Source organism: Lynx rufus, unplaced genomic scaffold (genome assembly GCF_022079265.1).
Source record: "Lynx rufus isolate CCGP_SWC_20201006 ecotype Redwood Valley unplaced genomic scaffold, mLynRuf1.p SCAF_13, whole genome shotgun sequence".
NCBI lineage: Eukaryota > Metazoa > Chordata > Mammalia > Carnivora > Felidae > Lynx > Lynx rufus.
This window is the reverse complement of record NW_025814827.1, coordinates 10,669,035-10,688,942: the sequence shown is the minus strand read 5'-3', so window position 1 is coordinate 10,688,942 and position 19,908 is coordinate 10,669,035. Positions and strand designations below refer to the sequence as shown.

At 52.2% G+C, this 19,908-nt stretch overlaps 1 protein-coding gene across 2 annotated transcripts in view; it reads right to left on the bottom strand.

Moving 5' to 3' along the window:
- MEGF11 (multiple EGF like domains 11) overlaps positions 1-19,908 on the bottom strand; it is a 229,653-nt gene that overhangs the window by 17,823 nt on the left and 191,922 nt on the right. For both annotated transcript variants that reach the window (XM_047074919.1, XM_047074920.1), the window contains exons 10-15: positions 14,476-14,596; positions 13,331-13,494; positions 12,160-12,262; positions 6,835-6,981; positions 6,352-6,486; positions 960-1,088 (exon numbers count right to left, since the gene is read on the bottom strand). In XM_047074919.1, the coding sequence (XP_046930875.1) occupies positions 960-1,088; positions 6,352-6,486; positions 6,835-6,981; positions 12,160-12,262; positions 13,331-13,494; positions 14,476-14,596 (799 nt within the window). The remainder of the gene's footprint in view (positions 1-959; positions 1,089-6,351; positions 6,487-6,834; positions 6,982-12,159; positions 12,263-13,330; positions 13,495-14,475; positions 14,597-19,908) is intronic.

The window sequence follows — 19,908 nt, the reverse complement described above, 5'->3', positions numbered from 1 at the left end:
GGAAGGGGGACTGCACGTCAGCCAAGATGCCAGGATACACCCGGGTGGAATTTCCTGGCTTTCCTGACACGCTGTTCCCGGAATTCCTCCACTCACCTCCTGACCCACTCACCCAGGATCCTCTGCCCACTTGCCCAGCTCCAAGGGCTCCTGAACTTCCCTTCTCGGGGGACCGGCTGTGATTTGGAGCATGTGGGGGTGTGTGAACTAAACACTGCAGTTTACAGCGTGAACACTTAACATTCCCGTGACGACGGGGACTTTCCCAGGGTGGGGACTCCCCTCTTTCGGCTGATGAGCTCCCCGAGGACGGCACTGTGTCTCCTCCACCAGAATGGAAATTCCCTCAGGCCAGGCCATCCAACTGGGACCTCCCTCAGGGTACTGGCCACATCTCACCCATCGCACCAGGAGCTCCACGGGGCTAGAGGTTAGGCCTTCACCCTGGTGTGGTCCCTGTTCCTTCCATATCGGATTGGGGTACACCTTACAAGAACAGCTTCTACAATTCCTTGTCCAGGCTTATGTGCCCAGGACATCATTCACATGGGTCACTCAGGGGACCCCTCACCCCTCTGAGGTGACTGCCCTGGCCTCACGTCACTTCCCCACTCCCAAACCCCAGCAAGCCAGTCCCTGCCCCCTTCTCCTCCCCAACCAAACGTAGGGGCTACTCCTTGCTCAGGTGCCCACGGAGCATTAATTCTCAGTCTTAGTATCAATGGTACTCCCAACAATGTCAATACCTCTATTACCAACAGTTAATAATGCCAGTGATCGATCCTAATGACTCATCATGTTAGCTATGGAGCTAAATGGGACTCAGGTGGACATTCCTGTCCACAGAAGGAGATTTTGGTGGAGGCACCAGGGACACACAGGTTCTGGGCAAGGAAGGGGTGTGTTAGGGGGCCAGACTTCCGGTGGGGGGGGGGCGTTCCCAGGAGGCAGCTGCTTACCCTGTGAGCAGTCCTTGCCAATCCATCCAGGGAAGCACTGGCAGGAGCCATCGATGGGGCTGCAAGTCCCGTTGTTGGCACAGGAGCAGAGCTGGGCGCAATCCTGTCCAAAGCGCCCTCCAGCACACACTGTGGGCACAGGACAGCCTGGCTCCTGCCCTCCCACCTGCACTCCTCAGACCACCACCCACAGCTGCTGCACCCCTAGATGTTCCCAGGCCATTGCCATTGTGGCCCTGGGCTCACAGATCTGGGTGGGAACTGCCCACCTCCACAGCCCCATCACCCTTCTCCATGTGCGCAGAAATGAGTTCCCCTCTTGTGCCCACAGCTGCATTCTTCTGGAGGCTCTATTATTACTGATCTCCTTCGAAAGAGGCCCAGACTGAGGCCCAGAGGGCTAGGTAGAGGCCCTTGACTTGGGCCTCACAGATGGAAGCGGTGAGGCTGGGAATCCGGCCTCTGCCCTCAGTCTACACGGCTCCACGGCCTTTTGCTTTCCATTACCACATTCTTGCCGGCATCACTATCCCATAGCCACGAGGGTGGACGATGTTTGTAGCTGGAAGCAGAGGGGCAAGTGCAGGGTGGCAGGTCGGCCTGCAGTTAGACTGTTGGAGGACTGTCTCTGCCCACCTGTTTCCTCTGGCTCTCCAAATCCCACCTGTTCCTCAAGCCTTAGCTCAGCCTCAGGACAACCCTCCTGAGTCCACAAGGAGCTCTCTTCCACTGAGCTCCTGTGGTTATTTCCACCTTGAGTCACTTGTAGGGTTGTGATTCTCACCCCTCCTGGAGGAGTCACTCCTTGGTCCCTAAAGGAAGTGCTGGTGTCCTCAACCAGGCTGTAAGCTCTGACAGAACTAAGACTGAGTGTTAATTGAGCACCTACCTTTCATTTCCCCTGCAGTTCATTCTCCACCTGCTTCCTACAACTTGAGCTCTTTAAAGCATAGCTCTCTTCTTCATGGCACTCCTGTGCCCTGCTCAAACATCCTTAGTGGCTCCCCACTTCCCCAGAATAAAATATAGCTACCTCACCTGGGTTACCCTTGACCACCTGTCTCTCCCAGACACATAAGCCACTGGCCCACACAACACTTTCTAAATACACCGCATGCCTTCACTCCAGCTGTTCCCTTCTAGAGTTTCCCTGACCCTCATGTCCAGCTGTGGAAATCCTACCCTGCCTATAAGACTCATTTTGTTCTTAAACTTTATTTGTTTGAGAGAGAGAAAGAGCGAGACCAAGAGCGAGCACAAGCAGGGAAGAGGGAGAGAGAGAGGGAGAGAGAGAATCCCAAGCTCACAATTGTGAGATCATGGCCTGAGCCAATATCAAGAGTTGGATGCTTAACAGACTGATCCACCCAGATGCCCCTATAAGACTCATTTTAAATGCTACCTTCCCGATGATCTCTCTGTAGTAGACTGTTAATCTTTCAACAATCCATTGTCTTCTTCCTTAGAAGTAGAATCTGAAGTTTTAGCTGGGCTTATGGCCACAAAGACTTCATTTCTTAGGCTCCTGCACCGCTGGGTATGGCCATGTGACTACATTCTGGCCAATGGTAAGTGGAAATGCATGTCTTTAGTTGCCCATTCCTCATCCTTGTTGAAGGATAATGTGGATTATGGATAAGAACTGTGGATAAGGTGGCTGAGTTTAAGCAGCTAGCTTTCTTTTTTTTTAAAATTTTTTTTTTTCAACGTTTATTTATTTTTGGGACAGAGCGAGACAGAGCATGAACGGGGGAGGGGCAGAGAGAGAGGCAGACACAGAATCGGAAACAGGCTCCAGGCTCCGAGCCATCAGCCCAGAGCCCGACGCGGGGCTCGAACTCACGGACCGCGAGATCGTGACCTGGCTGAAGTCGGACGCTTAACCGACTGCGCCACCCAGGCGCCCCTAAGCAGCTAGCTTTCATCAGAGGTGGAAGCCATGTACTGAGGATGGCTGAACAACAAGACAGAAGGTGACTGGTCCCTGACAACTTTGTAAGCTACCCTACCATTCTCCAATGGTTTACTTCTGTATAGTTTCTTTCTTGTTCGTTCGTTTTCCTTTTCCCTTTCTTTCTCTCTTCCGGAAATAATGTTTGTCATTTTCAAGTCAGTTATTTTGGCTTTTTATGTCACTTATAGCTGAACTAAATCCCGATTCACCCATCTTCTCTGGTTTTGGGGTGCTATATCCTTGTTTGAACTTCCAGACCCTCGGTTAGTTTCTTCTTCCCGGTCTTCTGTTACTGTAACTTGTGAGTCTATTTCAGGCCAGGCCTGAGTTCTACCCATGTCTTTGTCTTCCACAACACCTGGAAAAACCAGGCAGGGTGGTTGAATGTGTGGAAATAAACTGGCTGCCCCTCAACTCCCAAGTTCTTCTGGGGAAGGCTGAGCTCCAAATTTCCCCCTCTAGACTATAGGCTTTGTGAGGTCAGGGAACGTGGTTCTCCTGTTCTTTATTGCGTCTGAGTGCTCAGCGCAGTGTCTGATGTGTAGGAAACACTCAGAGAATATTCCAACATGGCCAAAATAGGCCTCAGGAGCAGTGACCTTCCAGTGGGTTCTGCTGGGACCAGTGACTCTTCTCCCTCGGAGCTCTTCCAGGTGCAACCTTCTCCCCTTAGAGCCCAGTTGTAGCCATCCCCACAATCCTCCAAGAAGGCTTCTGTGCATTCCTGTTATGGGGGAGGAACCCCTTGAATGTCCGAGGCCCTCAGCTAAGTCACTCAGAGGATCATGGGAAAGTGTTGATTCTTAAAGAGAAGCGACTTACCCAGGACCCAGGTCTCTCAAACCTTGGGCTGGCACCCTCTCCTTTATGCCACACTGCCTCACCTTCAAGCCCTTCCCCAACCAGATTGTGGGCAGCTGGAGCCTGGGATCTGTGTCCACCTCATGCCTTTCCTGGACATGACCAGTGGTTGGGACAAATAATGAAGGCGGCATGGTGCACCAGGGTCTCCAATGTAAAGCCTTGGGTTTGGATCTTAATTTTATTTATGTATCCAGCAAACAGTTCTAGGCACTTATATGCACAAGACACCATTCGAAGTGCTTCACAAATACTAGTTCGGTCAACCTTGTAATACTTTCAATATTAGATATTTTCATTACTACTCCCTATTATCAACTCTACAGACGAGGAAACTGAGGGACTGAGGTCAAGTAATTTGCCCAAGGTCACACAGCTAGAAAGGTCTGCCACTTACTCGGTGAGCACTTTTGGACAGACTGCGTGACCCCTCTAAGTCTCTGTTTCCTCATCTCAGAAATGGGGCTAGTGACCCTCATTCACTGGGCTCAGGCCGTAGTTCGCAGCTATGGGGCTGATCTGGGGCCCTGCGCTTCCCCTGGCCGAAACCTTAGCTCCTTCCAGGGCGGATGGCTTGCACCTCGCCACCTGCAGCTCAGGTTCCTGCTTCTTCCCCGCCTCTGGGAGGTGCTTGATTTGGGGAGCCCGTTTCCCCAGTCCTGGCCCTGTATGGGGAAGGGGGTGAGCTGCTCCACCTCCCATACCCCCCAAACCGGCTCTGGGCTTCTCTAACAAGACAGTCTTATCTTTGAAGTCTTTCTCACACGCTCCAGGCTGACAAATTCACCCACAGAGCCGCTAATGCGATCAGTCTAATACATTAATTGGTCGACTTCTTAGCTGAATCAAGAGTGAGGCAAGAAGAGGGGCGGTGGAGAAGGGGGCTGGTGAAAAGAAAATATCTGGTTATATTTAATCTATGTTTAATGATTCTGCATAAGCAGTGTCTGTAATTTGTAACTCACTGGAAAGCCGGTCATTAGAAAGTGTCAGTTCAATTTTTTACAAGGTTTGAGACTTAACCAGGGCAGTTGCCATTAATAGCAAACTCTATTAGATCTATATGTGGAAAATACTCATTAGGCCAGCGGGCGATAAATCAGACATCGCAGGATCTGAGAGTTACTCCGCGGGCTGTTTAGGTCCTAATTTAGACCCAGCCTATCTGTATTGACGGCTGGGTCTCCGATGTTTAATAAGTAAACCTCGACGCGTCGGGTTATGATTAAACTGTCCTAGGAGGGCTGCAAGCAAATGAAACTGTCACATATGCTTCCCTGGGGCCCAAACTTCTCATGACCTCAAAGCATCATGGAATGAACTTTCCACTCATACATATTAACGGCCCATAGCCTTACAAAACCAGCCCAGCTCAGTGGTGATTATTCATCAAAAGAATCTGTTCCCCTGGGAGGTAGTGAGCTCTCAGTGGAAGCATCTAAGCAGAGGCCAGATGAGATTCTCGAGCAGATGACCTTGAAGTTGCTTTAAGCTCTAAGTTTACCTTAGTCTGAGATCTCTTTGCTTCTATAGGTCAGAGTACAAATTCTGCACCCCTGTGTTCAAAGCTGTCCTGAAGGCCTCAGACCACACCTTCCCAGTCCCCCCTCTGCCATCCCCGGCCCCCACGTTCTTTAGCTACCCCTTAATGCCAGACAGTCCCATGTCCACACCCAAGCTGCTTGCTCTACCCACAACACCTTTCTTCCTTCTCTGCCTCTTAGGCTAAGACCCAGCTGAAGACCTGCACGGCATGCTGCTGTCCCCCAAATCCACACCGAGCACTGGCCTAACCGAGCCAGGGACGGCAGTAGGCAGCGGGGTGTGCCAGAGCCCCCTTCTACTTTCGTGCTGGTTGCTAAATACTCAAGAATTTTGTGACCGTGTTGAGCCACTGGGACTAGCGGCATCAACCACGGCGGAGACATCGAGGTCGCAGAACTTGCTTGCAAATGTTACAAAGCGAGGCTTTCCCCCCACAGAGAGCCAGTTGAGCAGCACGCCAATGCAAATAAGCTTTATCATCTCCCTTTTCAAGCCCTGTTGAGTGGCGGAGGCTGGCTGGAGTTGGCCTTGTGAAGGATGCTGCTGTGGAGATGGGAAACTGCGGTGAGGGATCAGGGACGTTGGCCTGAGTGTGGGGGGAGCAGGGCTGGGAAGCTGCCATCTCCAGCCCATGCCAGAACTGTCTCCTCTGAGTTCCCACAGCATCCTCTGCCTTTACCACTTGGCACTCAGCGGAAGCCATTCGGGGACGCTTCTTACGCAGAACTCATCTACGCTTATTTCATTTTTCCTCAGCTTTGGAGTCAGAATTTGTTTCTCAGCTCTGCCACTTTCTAGTGGTGAGACCAATGAGTAGTCATTTAACCTCTCTGAGCCTGTTCCTTTTAACTGCGCAATGGCTTTGTCTCATGCCTGGCGGTGACCGGTTCTCACAAAGGTAGGCCTACGCCCTGAAGATGCAGGGAGCTGCCTCCACAGAGCATGATGAGAAGCCCCAAACCCCTCCTTCCAGCCCCTTCTCTCCCAGGATGCCTCGCCTCCCTGGCCCACACCTTCCCCTGGAGACACTACCTTGGTTGCAGAGGGCTCCGGAGAATCCAGGGAGGCACTCACAGATGCCACTGATGTGGTGGCAGGGACCACTGCTGTGCACGCAGAGGGGACATGGCTGGGCGCAGCCATGGCCATAGAAGCCAGGGGGGCAGACTGGGGATGAAGGGGAGAGGATGGTCAGCAGCCTCAGGGGCCCCAGTCAGCTTGGCTACCTGGCTGGTTCCACACAGGGATGCAGAGAGGCTCCTCAGGGGTATGCGGAGAGCTGTCTCCACCCCACACCTTCGAGGGCCCACCCCCTTCTGCAGAGAGGAGCTGTGGTCTGGTCCTGTTTCCGCTGAGGAGCCAGGCTGGGCCCTGAACTTAGGGACAGAAAAGCCAGTGCAGGGAGAGAGGGGACTAGAGGGAGAGGTTTGATGGGGGCTGACTCTGAGACCCCAGCCCCTCTCGGGCCAGGACTAGTTCCAACAGGGAAGGGGTGGAGAGGGTGAGCCATCTTACTTCTCTGGCACAAGGGTCCTCGGAAGCCAGGGGCACACTCGCAGCTCCCGTCCTCTGGGGAGCAGGAGCCACCGTTCTCGCAGCTGCAGGAGACGGAGCAGTTGGGGCCCCAGCGACCAGGTGGACACATGCTGTCACAGCGGATGCCTGTGGGCCAGAGGCAGACTCAGGTCAGTGGTAAGAGGAGTGAAGGCAGAAGGAAGGATGATGGGAAGGGGCGCCATGCAGAACAAAGGGGTGGAGGTGAGCACAGTGTATCTGGGAGTGCAGAGGAAAACTCCTATCTAGACTTGGCTGGTCTAGGGAGGGCTTCCAGGAAGAGGAGATGCCCAAACTAAGTCCTAATGGCCAAGGAGGGATTTACCAGGTAAAGGAAACCCTCTGTGCAAAGCGTAGGAGGAAGGAGAGAGAATCGTGCCTTGAAAGAAAACACAGCATAACGTGGCGGAACCATGAAGTGCAAAACGAGGTATGGCAAGAGATGGGATTATGGGACCAAGAAGGGACCAGGTCATGAAGGACCACCCTCATCTTTGACATCTTAGCTGGTATCCAAGGTTAGGCTTGAGAGAAACCAACTCTGGGGCAGGTGAATGCTGTTACGGGGCGGGGCTGCTCGAGCCACGAGTGAGCTCCCTGCCTAGTGGCCATGTCGGCCCAGAAGCCACTGGTCCCTTGGGTCCCAGACAACCAGCCCTAGGGTGAGGGCTCAGACAGTGGGTGGGGTCTTTTCAGATCCTTTTGACCACAGCCCTCGGTGCAAAGTGGATTTTATATCATATGTGCACACATGTTTGTAATAGAAACCAACACTTTGCAAAATGAGGTTTTATTGTCACTGTATGTGACGCACTCCGATGTTTTCTCTATGCTATGATGTATTCTATTAAGAAAGAGGAGGAGGGGCGCCTGGGTGGCTCAGTCGGCTAAGCGTCCGACCTCAGCTCAGGTCACGATCTCACAGTTCGTGGGTTCGAGCCCTGCATCGGGCTCTGTACTGACAGCTCAGAGCCTGGAGCCTGTTTCAGATTCTGTGTCTCCCTCTCTCTCTGACCCTCCCCCGTTCATGCTCTCTCTCTCTCTGTCTCAAAAATAAATAAACGTTAAAAAAAAAAAAATTAAAAAAAAAAAAAAGAGGAGGAAGGCCTACCTGGTCTTCTTGAGTGGAGACAGAGCAAATAAGTAACTGAGATGATGGCAGCCCAAAGGCTAAGAATGAATTTTAAAAGGCCCGAGGCCCCAGCTGAGAGGTGGGGTTTCCTCTCAGGCAGAAAGACTTCCAGTCTGACATGCATTAGGTGAACAGATGGGTGTGGGCCCCAGGAAACTGGCGTGGCTTTGGATGGTGAGTATCACAGGCTCAGAGAAGAACAGAATTAGCTTGAAGATCATGTCTGCCTTGTTCTAGGGATGGGGGTTGCGAGAAAGAGAAAGAGAGAGGGAGGAAGACTCTCAGGCCCAGTGACGAGAGCCAGCCCTAGCACGAGGAGCGCAGTGGGACCAATTTGGAGGCAGGCTGGAATTGCAGAGGCCCCCCTGTGCCCATGGGAAGGGGAGGGAGGGAGGGAGGACTGAACAGCCAGAGAGAGCGGAGAGTGAGGGGATATGACAGGCCTTATTCACCCTCCGGTGCCTGTCTAGTCCAGTGCATACACTCCCTCCTTCGCCCCCCTCCCTGTGACATCTCAATTTGCCAGCAGGGCAAAGGTTTCTGATGCTGCTCTCCTGGAAATGAGGCCTCTTCGTGGCGCGGGGGAATCTGGCCAGCACACTCCACCCCTTGATGGAGGCCTCTCCCGGTGCGGTTTCAAGGGCTCAAGAGGCTGACCCTGGACAAACCTCACGGATTGACTGACTGAAGGGGAACCTGGGGAAGGCAGGGCCATGAAGCTATTCAAAGCTTTGGATACTGCTTCAAGTTTCCCCTTCTCGAGGCACACGAAACCTGTGACCTGCTCCAAGGAATCTTCTGTTGGAAACCCGGGATCAGACTGTGGGCCGAGGGACTCTGCTGTTCCCGGGAGGCCCACCGGGACTAAGGCAGAGCTCTGCTGCCTGACGGCGGCCTCTGATCCCATCGGTGCCTCAAGTGCTTTTTGTAGGCTGACCAAGGCACACGGGTCACACATAAACACTGCTCTTTCCTGAAACCGTATGCGGATACTGCTGTGATTAATAAATACAAAAGCACCCTTGAATTCGTGGCAGCTTGTGGCTATTGTGCGTTCTCCCAATCAATGGATATTAAAAGTACAGCTACTCTCATGTGTGGGATCCTCAACATGTTTTCATGTCAAGAAGGGGTCCTCCTTCTTGGGGCCTGAGGTGGCTCTCAGTGCAAGGTGATTATGCCGATGGCAGGTGTCAGCAAGGGCCCACTGGGTTTCAGGATCTGGCAACTTTGATATTACAGGCCTGGTTCTGTGGGAGTGGGGCCCCTGTTGGAGGTTTTTCTATGTCCTAAGAACTCTCTGGAGCTCGAGACACTGGGATCTGAGTGGGGAGAAGGGCCCAGGGTTTGCTCCTGCGTGGAGTGCCCCAGTTCTACTGGAGGGCCAAAGGAGCAGATCCTTGGCCTGGTGGGAGGGTCTTCAGTTACAGCTTCTGAAAATGCACAGCTTCATCAGTTACGCTATCTAGGCCTTGTGTTCCCAGTAGTTGGATAGGGATAATAATCCCCCTTAGAGGTCCTCCCCTGCTGTATTTTTCGGGAGCCCCCTCTTCATCTATACTGATGGGTAAAGCCAGGCAAACAATTCATGCACTGTGACCTCAAATTCATGCCACGAGGCCAGCAGCGACTCAGCAGCCCGCACCCTTCAAGGTCTGCTTACGGTCCTTCTGCAGGAAGCCTTCCCAGATGTCTACCCAGGGATTCAAGCATCTATTTGAAAGTCAGTGGCCTACAGCTTTGTCCCTGCCTATTATTTGAATGTTTCATACATAAGGCTCGTCTCCCCTGGCAGCAATGTGAAGGGAGCATGGCTTATTGACACTTCTGACCCTCCTTATTTGGTGCTCCTAATGGACAGGACGCCATCTTGGTTATCTTTGCTTCTCCCGTGCCCAGCACAGTGTCAGGTACATAATAGGTATGCAGGAACTACTGCTTTATTGAATTTTGCTGTTTACTGCTAGGCCTGACACAGTGCTGGGTACATGGTAGTTGCCAAGTAAGGACTATGGTGATTGCTTGAGTCAATAAATGCTAATTGAATGAATAGATGATTCCTTCTTACAATGCAATCCTGTGTCCCCATCCTATTGGCACTAATGTTCTGAGACCTTGGACAACTCCCTCTCCTCATCTGTAATCTGAGAGGTTACAGTAGATCATCTTGAAGGTCTCCTTCGCTTCAAGGGGAAAACCCATATATGGTTATAGCCCACCTTCTTTCAACTTACTTCAATAAGCATTTAATAAACACCGACTAGGTACAGGCCAAGGGGAATTAGATGTGATGGCACTTGCCAAAAGAGTCTGGCTTATGCAGGCAGGGGGAAGACATGCACATACTTAGGGCAGAGCAAAACCGGTATGGAGTCCAAGCATGAGCAATGAGCCAGGAGCTGGGAAGTCAGGGAGAGACTTCTTGGGGCAGGTGTGGGTGGGGAGGGTTCACTGAGTGCGTGTCCGGGACCTACACCCCATCCCCTCCTTATCCTTCCTCGGTCCCCTTTTCCATGACAAACCTCAGGACATCAATCACTCCTTTGAAATGACTTCAGGGCCGCATTTGGAGAAATTAGCTTTAGAACAGCAGAGGCCTTGCTGAAAAGTTGTCCATCAAAGACAGAATTTTTAAGCACTAGATATCATTAAAATCTTACCAGCTCGCTTGAAATCAAGGCAATGAAAAATTAAAGTGGATTTCCACTTGGCTCCAGCTAGGCATCTGGGGTGCCAGTAACTAGGGTGGAGTCTCACTCCGTACCAAGGGGCAGGGCAGAGGAGCCAGGTCAGAGATGCTGCAGAGGAAGCGATGTCCTTGGCTTTCTGCTGGTCAGCAACCTGGTATGAATTATTATCTGAAGACCTACACTGCCAGCAACGCCTGCCTTTCTTCCTCTGTCCACCACCTTGGGACCGACTTCATTCCTGCAGCACAGCATGATTAAGCACTTCCTATATTCATGCGTTACGTTTATTGAGCACAGTGCCATGCACATTCAGCACTTACAAGTATTCACTCATTTAAACTTCAAAATGACCCTGCAACCGGGAGGATTAGAATTATCTGCATTTCATAGATGGAGAATTCAGGACCCCGAGAGGTTAAAGGACTTGCCCAAGGTCACAAACCCAGGCAGTCTGGCTCCAGGTCTGTGTTCCTGACCAACGTGGCCTCTGTCTCTCAGTGGGTGGCAAGCGGTGGATACAGTGATGAACAAGGCCCTGCCTCCAGGGAGCTGATGGTCTAGCTGGGGAGCCGAATAATAAATACTCTGATACAGGTTCAGTGTCGAGTGAGCCAAGTACGGCAAAAAGAAGAGTGTGGGATATTATGAGAATTAATAAAAGGGGCTCTGATGTAGTCTTGGCCTGTTGTAAGGGGAAGGCCGTTATCAGGTGAAGAGAAAAGGAAAGAGTGACCCAGGCAGAAAGAAGGCGCGTACAAAGGTCTGGAGTCAGGAGAGTGGTCGGGGGGGGGGGGGGGGGGGGGAAAGGGAGGTGGCGGAGGTGGGCGGGGGCCAGATCGTATGGACCCTGGGCCACTGTAAGGAATTTGGATTTTATGTAAGTGCCAGGAGAAGCCACTGAGGACTCTCGAGCAGGGGCTAGTAGGAATGCAGCTGTGTTTTAAGAAGTTCATTTGGGCCACCATATGCATAACGGATGCAGCTGGGCAAGAGGGGTGGCCCAGAGAGAGCAAGTAGAAGGCCAAGGCAGGGCCAGCTGGGAGATGGTGCCTGGAGGACCAGGATCATGGCAATGGGATGGATTTGCTCTATGTCTGGGAAGCAGACTGAAGGATACATTTTGGACCAGGAATATGAGCCGGAGCTAAGCGGAAGGTCCCCGTCCCCCTCTCTACCATATCCTCTGTGAATACAGATTCAGCACCCACACCCACCATGTGTTCAACCTTTGTCTGATTTCTTACTGGTATGTTCCTGACCTTCAGAATGAAGCCTGCACATAATAGATGTTCAATAATTTGTCTGCTTGAATTGTATGGAATGGAGAAGTGGGGCCCAGAGGAGATAAGGGAAAGGTGCATATGTAAGGAGCAAGAAGAAGTGAAAAAGAACCGTCAAGAGAAGTACAACCCCAAAGACCTAGTTTCACAGGCCTTGGGTGGTGGCGAGGCAGGGGGCAGTTACCTGTCCATCCGGCCAGGCAGCAGCAGTGACCTGTGACAGGATCGCAGCCGTCTGCATGGCTGCAGTCACAACGCTCACTGCAGTTTAGCCCAAATGTGCCATCCTGTGGAGAGAAGGGGAGGGAGAAATGACCAGACCTAGACTCCCAGAGGTTCATACACTTCTGTTGGATTTTGATGACAAAATTGAGCCACTGCCCCTTGGGGATGCAAAGAGACTGTGGCCCCGGGGCGCAGCGGGAGCACTTTTTATAACTGGTGATCGACATGGCCACGAGGTCACTCCAAATCATTCTTTGGCTGCATTCACAGAAATGTGGGGTTCTCGATGGTCAAGCTCGAAAGGATGTAGTTAATGATCATTAACACAAATTTGTAAATGAGAATGCGCTTTGCAAATCACAATGCATCGATCCCATGTGAAGAATGACTGATCTATTATTTATTCCTAGGCAAGAAGGTACCAACCGACTTTTGTTGCATGTTCATTAGGTGTCAAGAGCCTTCATCACTCATTTCTCTCAATCCTCACAGCATACCTTTGGGATGGTTCCATTATATTCACAAGTTAAAGATGAGAAATAGGGTCAGAAAGGCGAAGTAACGTGTTCGAGGTCACATAGTTAGGATGTGGCGAAGTCAGCATCTGAACCCAGGACTGTAGGCCTCATTCAACAATATCACATGGTGGTTGGTTTAACTTATTCGTATCTTAGACTAAGATCCAGTGATTAAGTCTGGGTGGTTATTGCTGAAGAGTGTTTGGTTTTGTCCTCCCATACCCTGATCATAAAATTATTGAGGAACAGCAACCCCGAGGGGTTAGTAATGGCTGTCCTGTAGCAGTGGGTTATGAAGGATTCTGAGGCTGCGCATGGGCTCAGGGAAATGTGCCAGAGACAATTAATAATGTTAACCAAGCACAGCAAGGGGGAAGTGATGCCACGGCACTCGATCTGCCAAAGATCTGCCATTTTCTAGAGGAAAGGGCTGAGGTCCCAAAGCAGGAAAGTGGCCACAGAGGTTAGAACTAGGGCTGAGCCCTGAACCCACGTGTCCCACGACCTAGTCCAGGGCTCTTGTCTGCACACCTCCGTGGACAGAACCACCGCAGGGAAAGGGTGAGAGGGGCTGCTGGGCACATCCAGTCCTTCCCTGCCCCGGGCGCTCACCGGGCAGGGCAGTTCGCAGGTGTCTCCGAGCCAGCCAGGGGCACAGGAGCAGGAGCCATCGGCGGGGCTGCAGGCTGCCCCGTTGGCACACGTGCAGCTCTCATTGCAGTCCAGGCCCCACGTCCCGCTGGGACACGGCAGGGAGCAGTCCAGGCCTTGCCACCCTGCGGGGAGGGACAGGGCTGTCACCGCTCCATCTGGGCCCAGCACGGCCTTCTGCCCCCTCTCTCAGCCGGGCCCCTGCCACCTAAACCTTTGTTTCTCTGATTGCTGGGTGAGAAGACACATTCCACCTGGAGTCTGCTCAGAAACACAGCACGGCTATTAGGAGAGCTGGGGGAAGAACCCAGGTCTCCCGCCTCCCAGTTCTCACTGCCCGTGCTGTAAGTGCTTGGTCCCCCCTGGGACAGGGAACCGGCTGAGATGGGGAGGGCTATTTTCTGCCCAGGGTGGAATCCGGCAGCTTATTTTAGGGCCCTTTTTTTCCAGGACAAGCTGGTTTCCCATTCTGAGGCTGGTCACTGGTCTGCTGGCTCTCAGATCCATTTCTCCCCCTCCCTGCTCTGATCTGTGTCACCGAGGGCTGATCCCTGCTGCCACATACCCCAGGTTCTCCCTCGGCTGGCTCCCAGATGGGCTTCACAGTGGGTGACCTGGCCCACAGACCGCAGTAGGGGAGCAGGAGAGACGTCACGTACCTTGTCCCCTTTCTCTGCTGCAGGCAGGGCCTCTGATGATGGCTGGGTCTCCACCGTGCTCCAGCACTGTCACGCAACCCCTCTATCCACGTGCCAGCTCCCACCCAGTGGCCCTTACTCCCAGGCTCTAGAATTCCACTTCCTCCATCTGTCCTTCCCCTCCAGGAGTGGTGGAAACTCCTCTCACAGCTTCTCATCTCTGGTCAGCCTGCCTTCCTTTGTATGCTACCCCAGCGATTGTAACACCACTGTAACTAATGCCCTCTATTACATTCCTGCTATTGAAGTCCCTGGCATGGGTTTCCTTGGCTGGAACCTGACAAATAAACTCCCTGACTCTGCATGTGGGTGGATGGGGCAGGAATAGCCCAGACTCCTCAGCTTGGCAGCCCACTCGGGCAGTGTGCACATCTGAGGAGGGTGGGACTGGAAAAGAAGGCACATCACCTTCCTTGCAGGTGCAGGAGCCATCCACGGGGGAGCAGGTACCACCGTTGTTACAGGTACAGACGGACGAGCAGTTGGGGCCGTAGGTCCCCGTGGCACATGGAACTGCACAGACCTCTCCCTGGAAGAAGAGGAGGTGAATTCTGGATCAGAGTTGTCCTGTGCTGGTTGGCTGTGGTAGGGAGAATAATGCCCTCCCCTCTTGCCCCCATAAAAGATGTTCATGTTCTAATCCCTGGAATCTGTGAATGTTACTTTACCTGGTAAAGGGGACTTTGCAGATGTGATTAAGGACCTTGAGGTAAGGAGAATATTCTAGATTATGTAGATGGACCCAACTAATCATATGAGTCCTTAAAAGTGGAAGATGACTAAAGAAGACCAGAGAGCTATGCCATAGGAACTCCCCCACCTGCCTGTCACCTGGTTGGAAGAAAGGGAACACAGCCAAGGAATGCACTGGCCTCCGGAAGACAGGATCAACCCTCATTTTAGAGCCAGCAAGAAAATGGGGACCTGAGTCTTACAACCCTAGGAACTGAATTCTACCAACTTTCCTGAATGAGCAGGAATCAGATTCTCCCCTAGAACCTCCAAAAAGGAACACAGCCTGCAGACCTTGACTTTAATCCAATGAGACCCACACCTGACCGACAGGACTGTAAAATAATAAATCTGTGTTGTCTTAAGCCACTAAATGTGTAGTAATTTGTTACAGCAGTGATAGGTAACAGTGATTGTCACTGGTTGGGGGAGGGGTCAGGCTTCCAGACTACAGCTCCAGATGGGGAAAGCCCCCATGGAACTTGACCCCTGAGTCTGTATTAGGTCACAGCAGGACAGAATGTAACCCTTTGCCTTTCAATATTATTTGATTCTCGCCAAGAACCCCATGACACAGATAATAGTACTCTAATCTCCCTTTACCTGAACCTCAGAGAAGTTAAATGTAGACAGTAATAGTTAATGTTTACTGAGTGCTTTCTCAGTATCAGGCACATGCATACATCCTCTCATTTAATCCTCACAAGACTCGCAGGAGACTATTTATTGCCTCAGCGTCGTTCCTGTTTTATAGATACAGCAATCGTATGGAGAAGTTAGGTAACTCTGCCCCAGTCATGGTACTAAGAACAGCTGATCTCTACTTGAACCAGGGCTGTCTGCCTAACCATTCTGTTACCAGGCATCCTAAACTGGCTTCCCCAGAAAGCATCCTCCGAGATGGAAATTAGTGAGCTCTTGAGAAGGGTCCCCATGAGGAGTAAGGGAAGCAGGACTGGGTAGGGGAGAAACGGCCCTGAGTTGCAGTCAACAATGATCTCTGCTGATCTGCCAGAAAGCTCTGGAGCTGGGATGGCCCTTAGAGATATCCAAGCAGGGGAAGGGGAGGGAGAGCCTTTACAGCCCCCACCCAGCATTGGACATCTACTGCTCCGGGGAAGGAGGCATGATTTCATAGGAATCGGCACCCTCTGACTGAGGGCAGTTTCTGGAGAGGGACGCAGTCGGGAGCCACTGTTTCCTGAAGCTGGGGAAGAAGGGGTGCCTCAGCCCCGAAAGCTGAATCTGAGGGGCACACTACAGCGTCCACTATACCAGGCCTCCATGGGTGGGCTATTCATTCCAGTGAAGGGTTCAGGGCAGGGGGGGACCAGGAATGGGGACTTCACAGGCCTTGAGGGGTGAGAGCATTCAATGTGCCGGAGAAGAGCCAGGTACAGGCAATCCAGACAGGAAGAGTGTGGACAAGAGTGCAGAGGAGTGTGAGAGCTGAGAATTTTCTAGGGGTAACTGCTGGAAGAGTTTGTGTAGGGAGCGGTGAGGGGGATATTTAAAGGGGAGCTGGGAGCCTTGAACGGCAGGTAAGGGGGTTTGGGCTTTCTTCCCTGAGCTCTTTGGGACATGCCTTCCACACTCAGGAGCCTGTCTGCTCTGAGCATGTGCTCATTAGAGGTTGGAGTCCTTCACCAGAAGTCTCCATGGTTCCCACACTTTCCCCTGCCAGTCCCTGGCAGGCCCTGACCAGCTGGAGTCTGCAGCACTCCCATTACCCAGAAAGCTCTAATTTTTCCAAGACTATAAATAGCCCCCAGGAATATATTTAAGCTCTGAGGGTCTTGGCCCATGTGCAAATTGCATGCACAGCTTATGAGTTTCTCTGCATGAATTTACTTTAAGGGAGAGGGGTTTCTCTCCTGGTATCCTCATTAGTGTCCCCGGCCCCAGTCCTCCCACGAGGCCTCCAGGGGCCTGTGAGCCCAGCTGTGGGTCTGTTGATGGGGCTCAGAGAGGACTTTCCATCCTGGCCCTATTCCAGGGGGCAAGATACAGAATGCCCAGCTTGAAATGTTTGCTCCCCAAAAGGCTGCACCAGGGCACCCATTTTCTCACAGTGAAACCCATGCAGGGATATTGACAGCTTGAGGTTGCCGGGCCGAGAGGACTTTCTTCTTCCCAGAGAAGGAAATGGAGACTCAGAGAGGGTCAGTGACTTATTCTGCATCCCCCCCCCCTCCACCCCTGGTGTATTAGTGAGGATGAAGGAGAAGGCAGGGAGGGAGGAAGGAGAATCAGACGTTCCTTCCAGAGAGGCGGCAGAGCCTGGTGGTTCGAGAATGGACTCTGGTGCCATCCTATTTCCAGCACTTACTGCGTGACCTCGCACAATTTGCTAAACCGCTCTGGGACTCAGTTCTTGCATCTGTAAAATGGGAGAAATAATATCCCTACCTCATAACGATTGTAAAGAGGATCAAATTAGTTACATTTGAAGTAGACAGAACAGCGCCTGGCAGGTAGAAATCGCTATAAAAGCTCTTATTACTGCAAAGAAATCTCTCCTGTGGAAAGAATACACAAAACCCTCCAAGGTTTTGGCAGAAGGCAGCTATGGAAAAGGGATCATCTCTCACTCAGTGAACAATGCTGGGCCCTGTGCAGTCAAGAAGGCTGGTGCTCACAGGGGCAAGAATCCTGACTTCATCCCGGGTTCACCTTCTCCCTCCTCCTGTAGGCTGTGTCCCCAGTTCTCTTCCTCGTGGCTGAAGCAGGCCAGAAATTTTATCACGACACACCAGGGGCATGGTCTGGGCGGACAGATTGACCTCTCACTGAGGAGGGGCTACTATGTGCCAGGAGCGCCTCCCAACACTTTGCATTTGTTAGCTCCTAAAGGCAAAAAGTCCAAACAGAGCAGCGAGCAGTTTCTAAAGTACAGAGTTCTGCACCAAAGGGATGTGAGCCTGGTACGCCTAACTCCGAGCACTCCCCTTCTTCCACCCATTCTGTCCTGACCCCCACTTGGCTCAAACTCCTTCAGAAGCACAAGTACTAAACTTTTCATCCAGTTCCCTACTTCCGGCCACTGAGCGGAGGGTCAGGCCTGCTCTAGAATTGATTGGCTGTCTCTGGGGATTGACATTTACTGCAAGCCAATCATCAGCCTAATTTCTCAGATTTAGCCTAACAGCCCTGCCCACCTCCGGGCAGGCCGGGGAGGCTGGCTAAGGCGGGGTGATTCCCAAGGTAACCCCAGGTACCACCTCCCAACACGCAGGCCATTCTCTCACCCACACACCTCCCCAGATTGGGGGACCACTAACAGGCTTTAATCATGATGGCCTGTGAGGCAGGTCTGAGCCTACAGGGTCAGTATTTGTATCTATATGTGCTTAGGTAGTCAGTGTATACACCTGTGAGTGTGTGCGTGTGTGTGTGTGCATGTGCGCGTGCATGTGTGGATGTCTAGGGGTATCTGTTTACCTGCCTGGGTGGGTCTGGGTAGAAATCCTTTTCCTCTTGCTACGTTCCGTCCCCAGTCCTGCTCTAGTGGGAATGGGTACATACACAGCCACTGTGCTTGCGTCTGTCCTGGGCTGTGAGCTCAGGGAGACAGGGATCTGATTTTATTCATGTTTAGATTCTCAGGGCTTGAGAGCCTGTTGGTACATAATGAGCCCTCAATAATGTTGTTTAATTGAAATGAGATGTTTGTGGGTACACGCTGGCTTCTACTGTGGACAACCAGAAGGACTAGGCACCTTCCATATGCTTTCTCTCTCATGCCAGGCAATTCAACAAATGTTCGCTACGTGGGGACAACTCTAAGCCAGCCCGGCAGTGGGCTCCAGGGGCCCTCAGGATGCTGAGACCCAGTGTCTGCCTTTGGGCAACTCCCAGGCAGCGTCCACACAGGCACACTCTTGGCTGCATCCAGATGTGTTTACCTGTCCACTTATTTGCTGTCTGCTCCCCCAGTGAGACTGAAAGTTTCATGACAACAGGGCTCTTATCTGTCTGGGCTGCCCCAGTGTCTGTAGCTCAGCACCTGGCATAGAGTACAGGTATCTATCGTGTTGAACAAATGAGTGACGGGACCTGTTGGGCCCAGGTTCTGTGGCTCCCATCACACACACGAAGCAGAATAGTGTCTGGTCTGAGGCTGGCCACGTTACCACGCCGAAGCTGGCCTTTTCTGGGGGCTCTTGTGAAAAGGGAAAGCCAGGCCAGATCCTGGTCTGTGGTTCCAAGCCATACCCTGCCCACTCCCTGCCCAAAGCCTGCCCGGCCAGGCTGAGGGTGAGAAGCGCAGCTACAAAATTACCCTGCTGGCCTCCAGTGCACCTGCTCAGGGAGACAAGACCCTCTGACCTGAACAGGATGGTAAAGATGATCAAACCCACGGCTCTCATGAAAAGGAGACTATAAGCCAGAGGGCCACGAGGCGGAGCTGAGACCTGTGGGCCAACGCTCAGGGGACTGGCTGCCAGACTGCATCCTCTCTGCTCCCTGTCCCCCGGCCCAGTGCCTGGTCTAGACCAGCCCTGAATCCACATCTGTTGATCTTTTCACACTCTGGGGAAAAGGAGAGGACAAGAGGCCAGGCTTGTGAGCTCACATCAGAGGTAAAGTTGGGGAGACTGCGTTTGGCACCTCTCATGCCTCACAGATCTTGGCACTTACACCCTCACTCCTTCATCAAGAGCACCCTAAGGCCCTGTATTGAGGCTGTTCCCCAAGATCTCCATCCAGCACATCTCTTACTGCCAGAAGACAGTGTTCTCTTCTGATTGACCCACGTTCATGCTGGGTCATATATAGGTCTTGGTTTCCCTATCAATTATATGTCGTTATTAAAATCAATCCGTCTCCCCAACTTCTTGCCACCAAGGACCCTTGTTAGTATCCTCCCCCTACAAAGCCCCTTCAATTTGAAAGGCACTGGCGATATTCTGGGCTGGTATCTAAGGCCAGTCACGTATTGAGCAGGTGGAATGTGGCCAGTGACCACATGCCACGTGATGCTGGTGGCAGCATCTTGTCCACCAACCATGACCCAGAAATTCCAGTGATGTCACCTGCAACCAATCAGAGCTTCTGATGAGCGCACTGTAACCTGAGATATCACATAGAGTTAATTTAATTCTAATT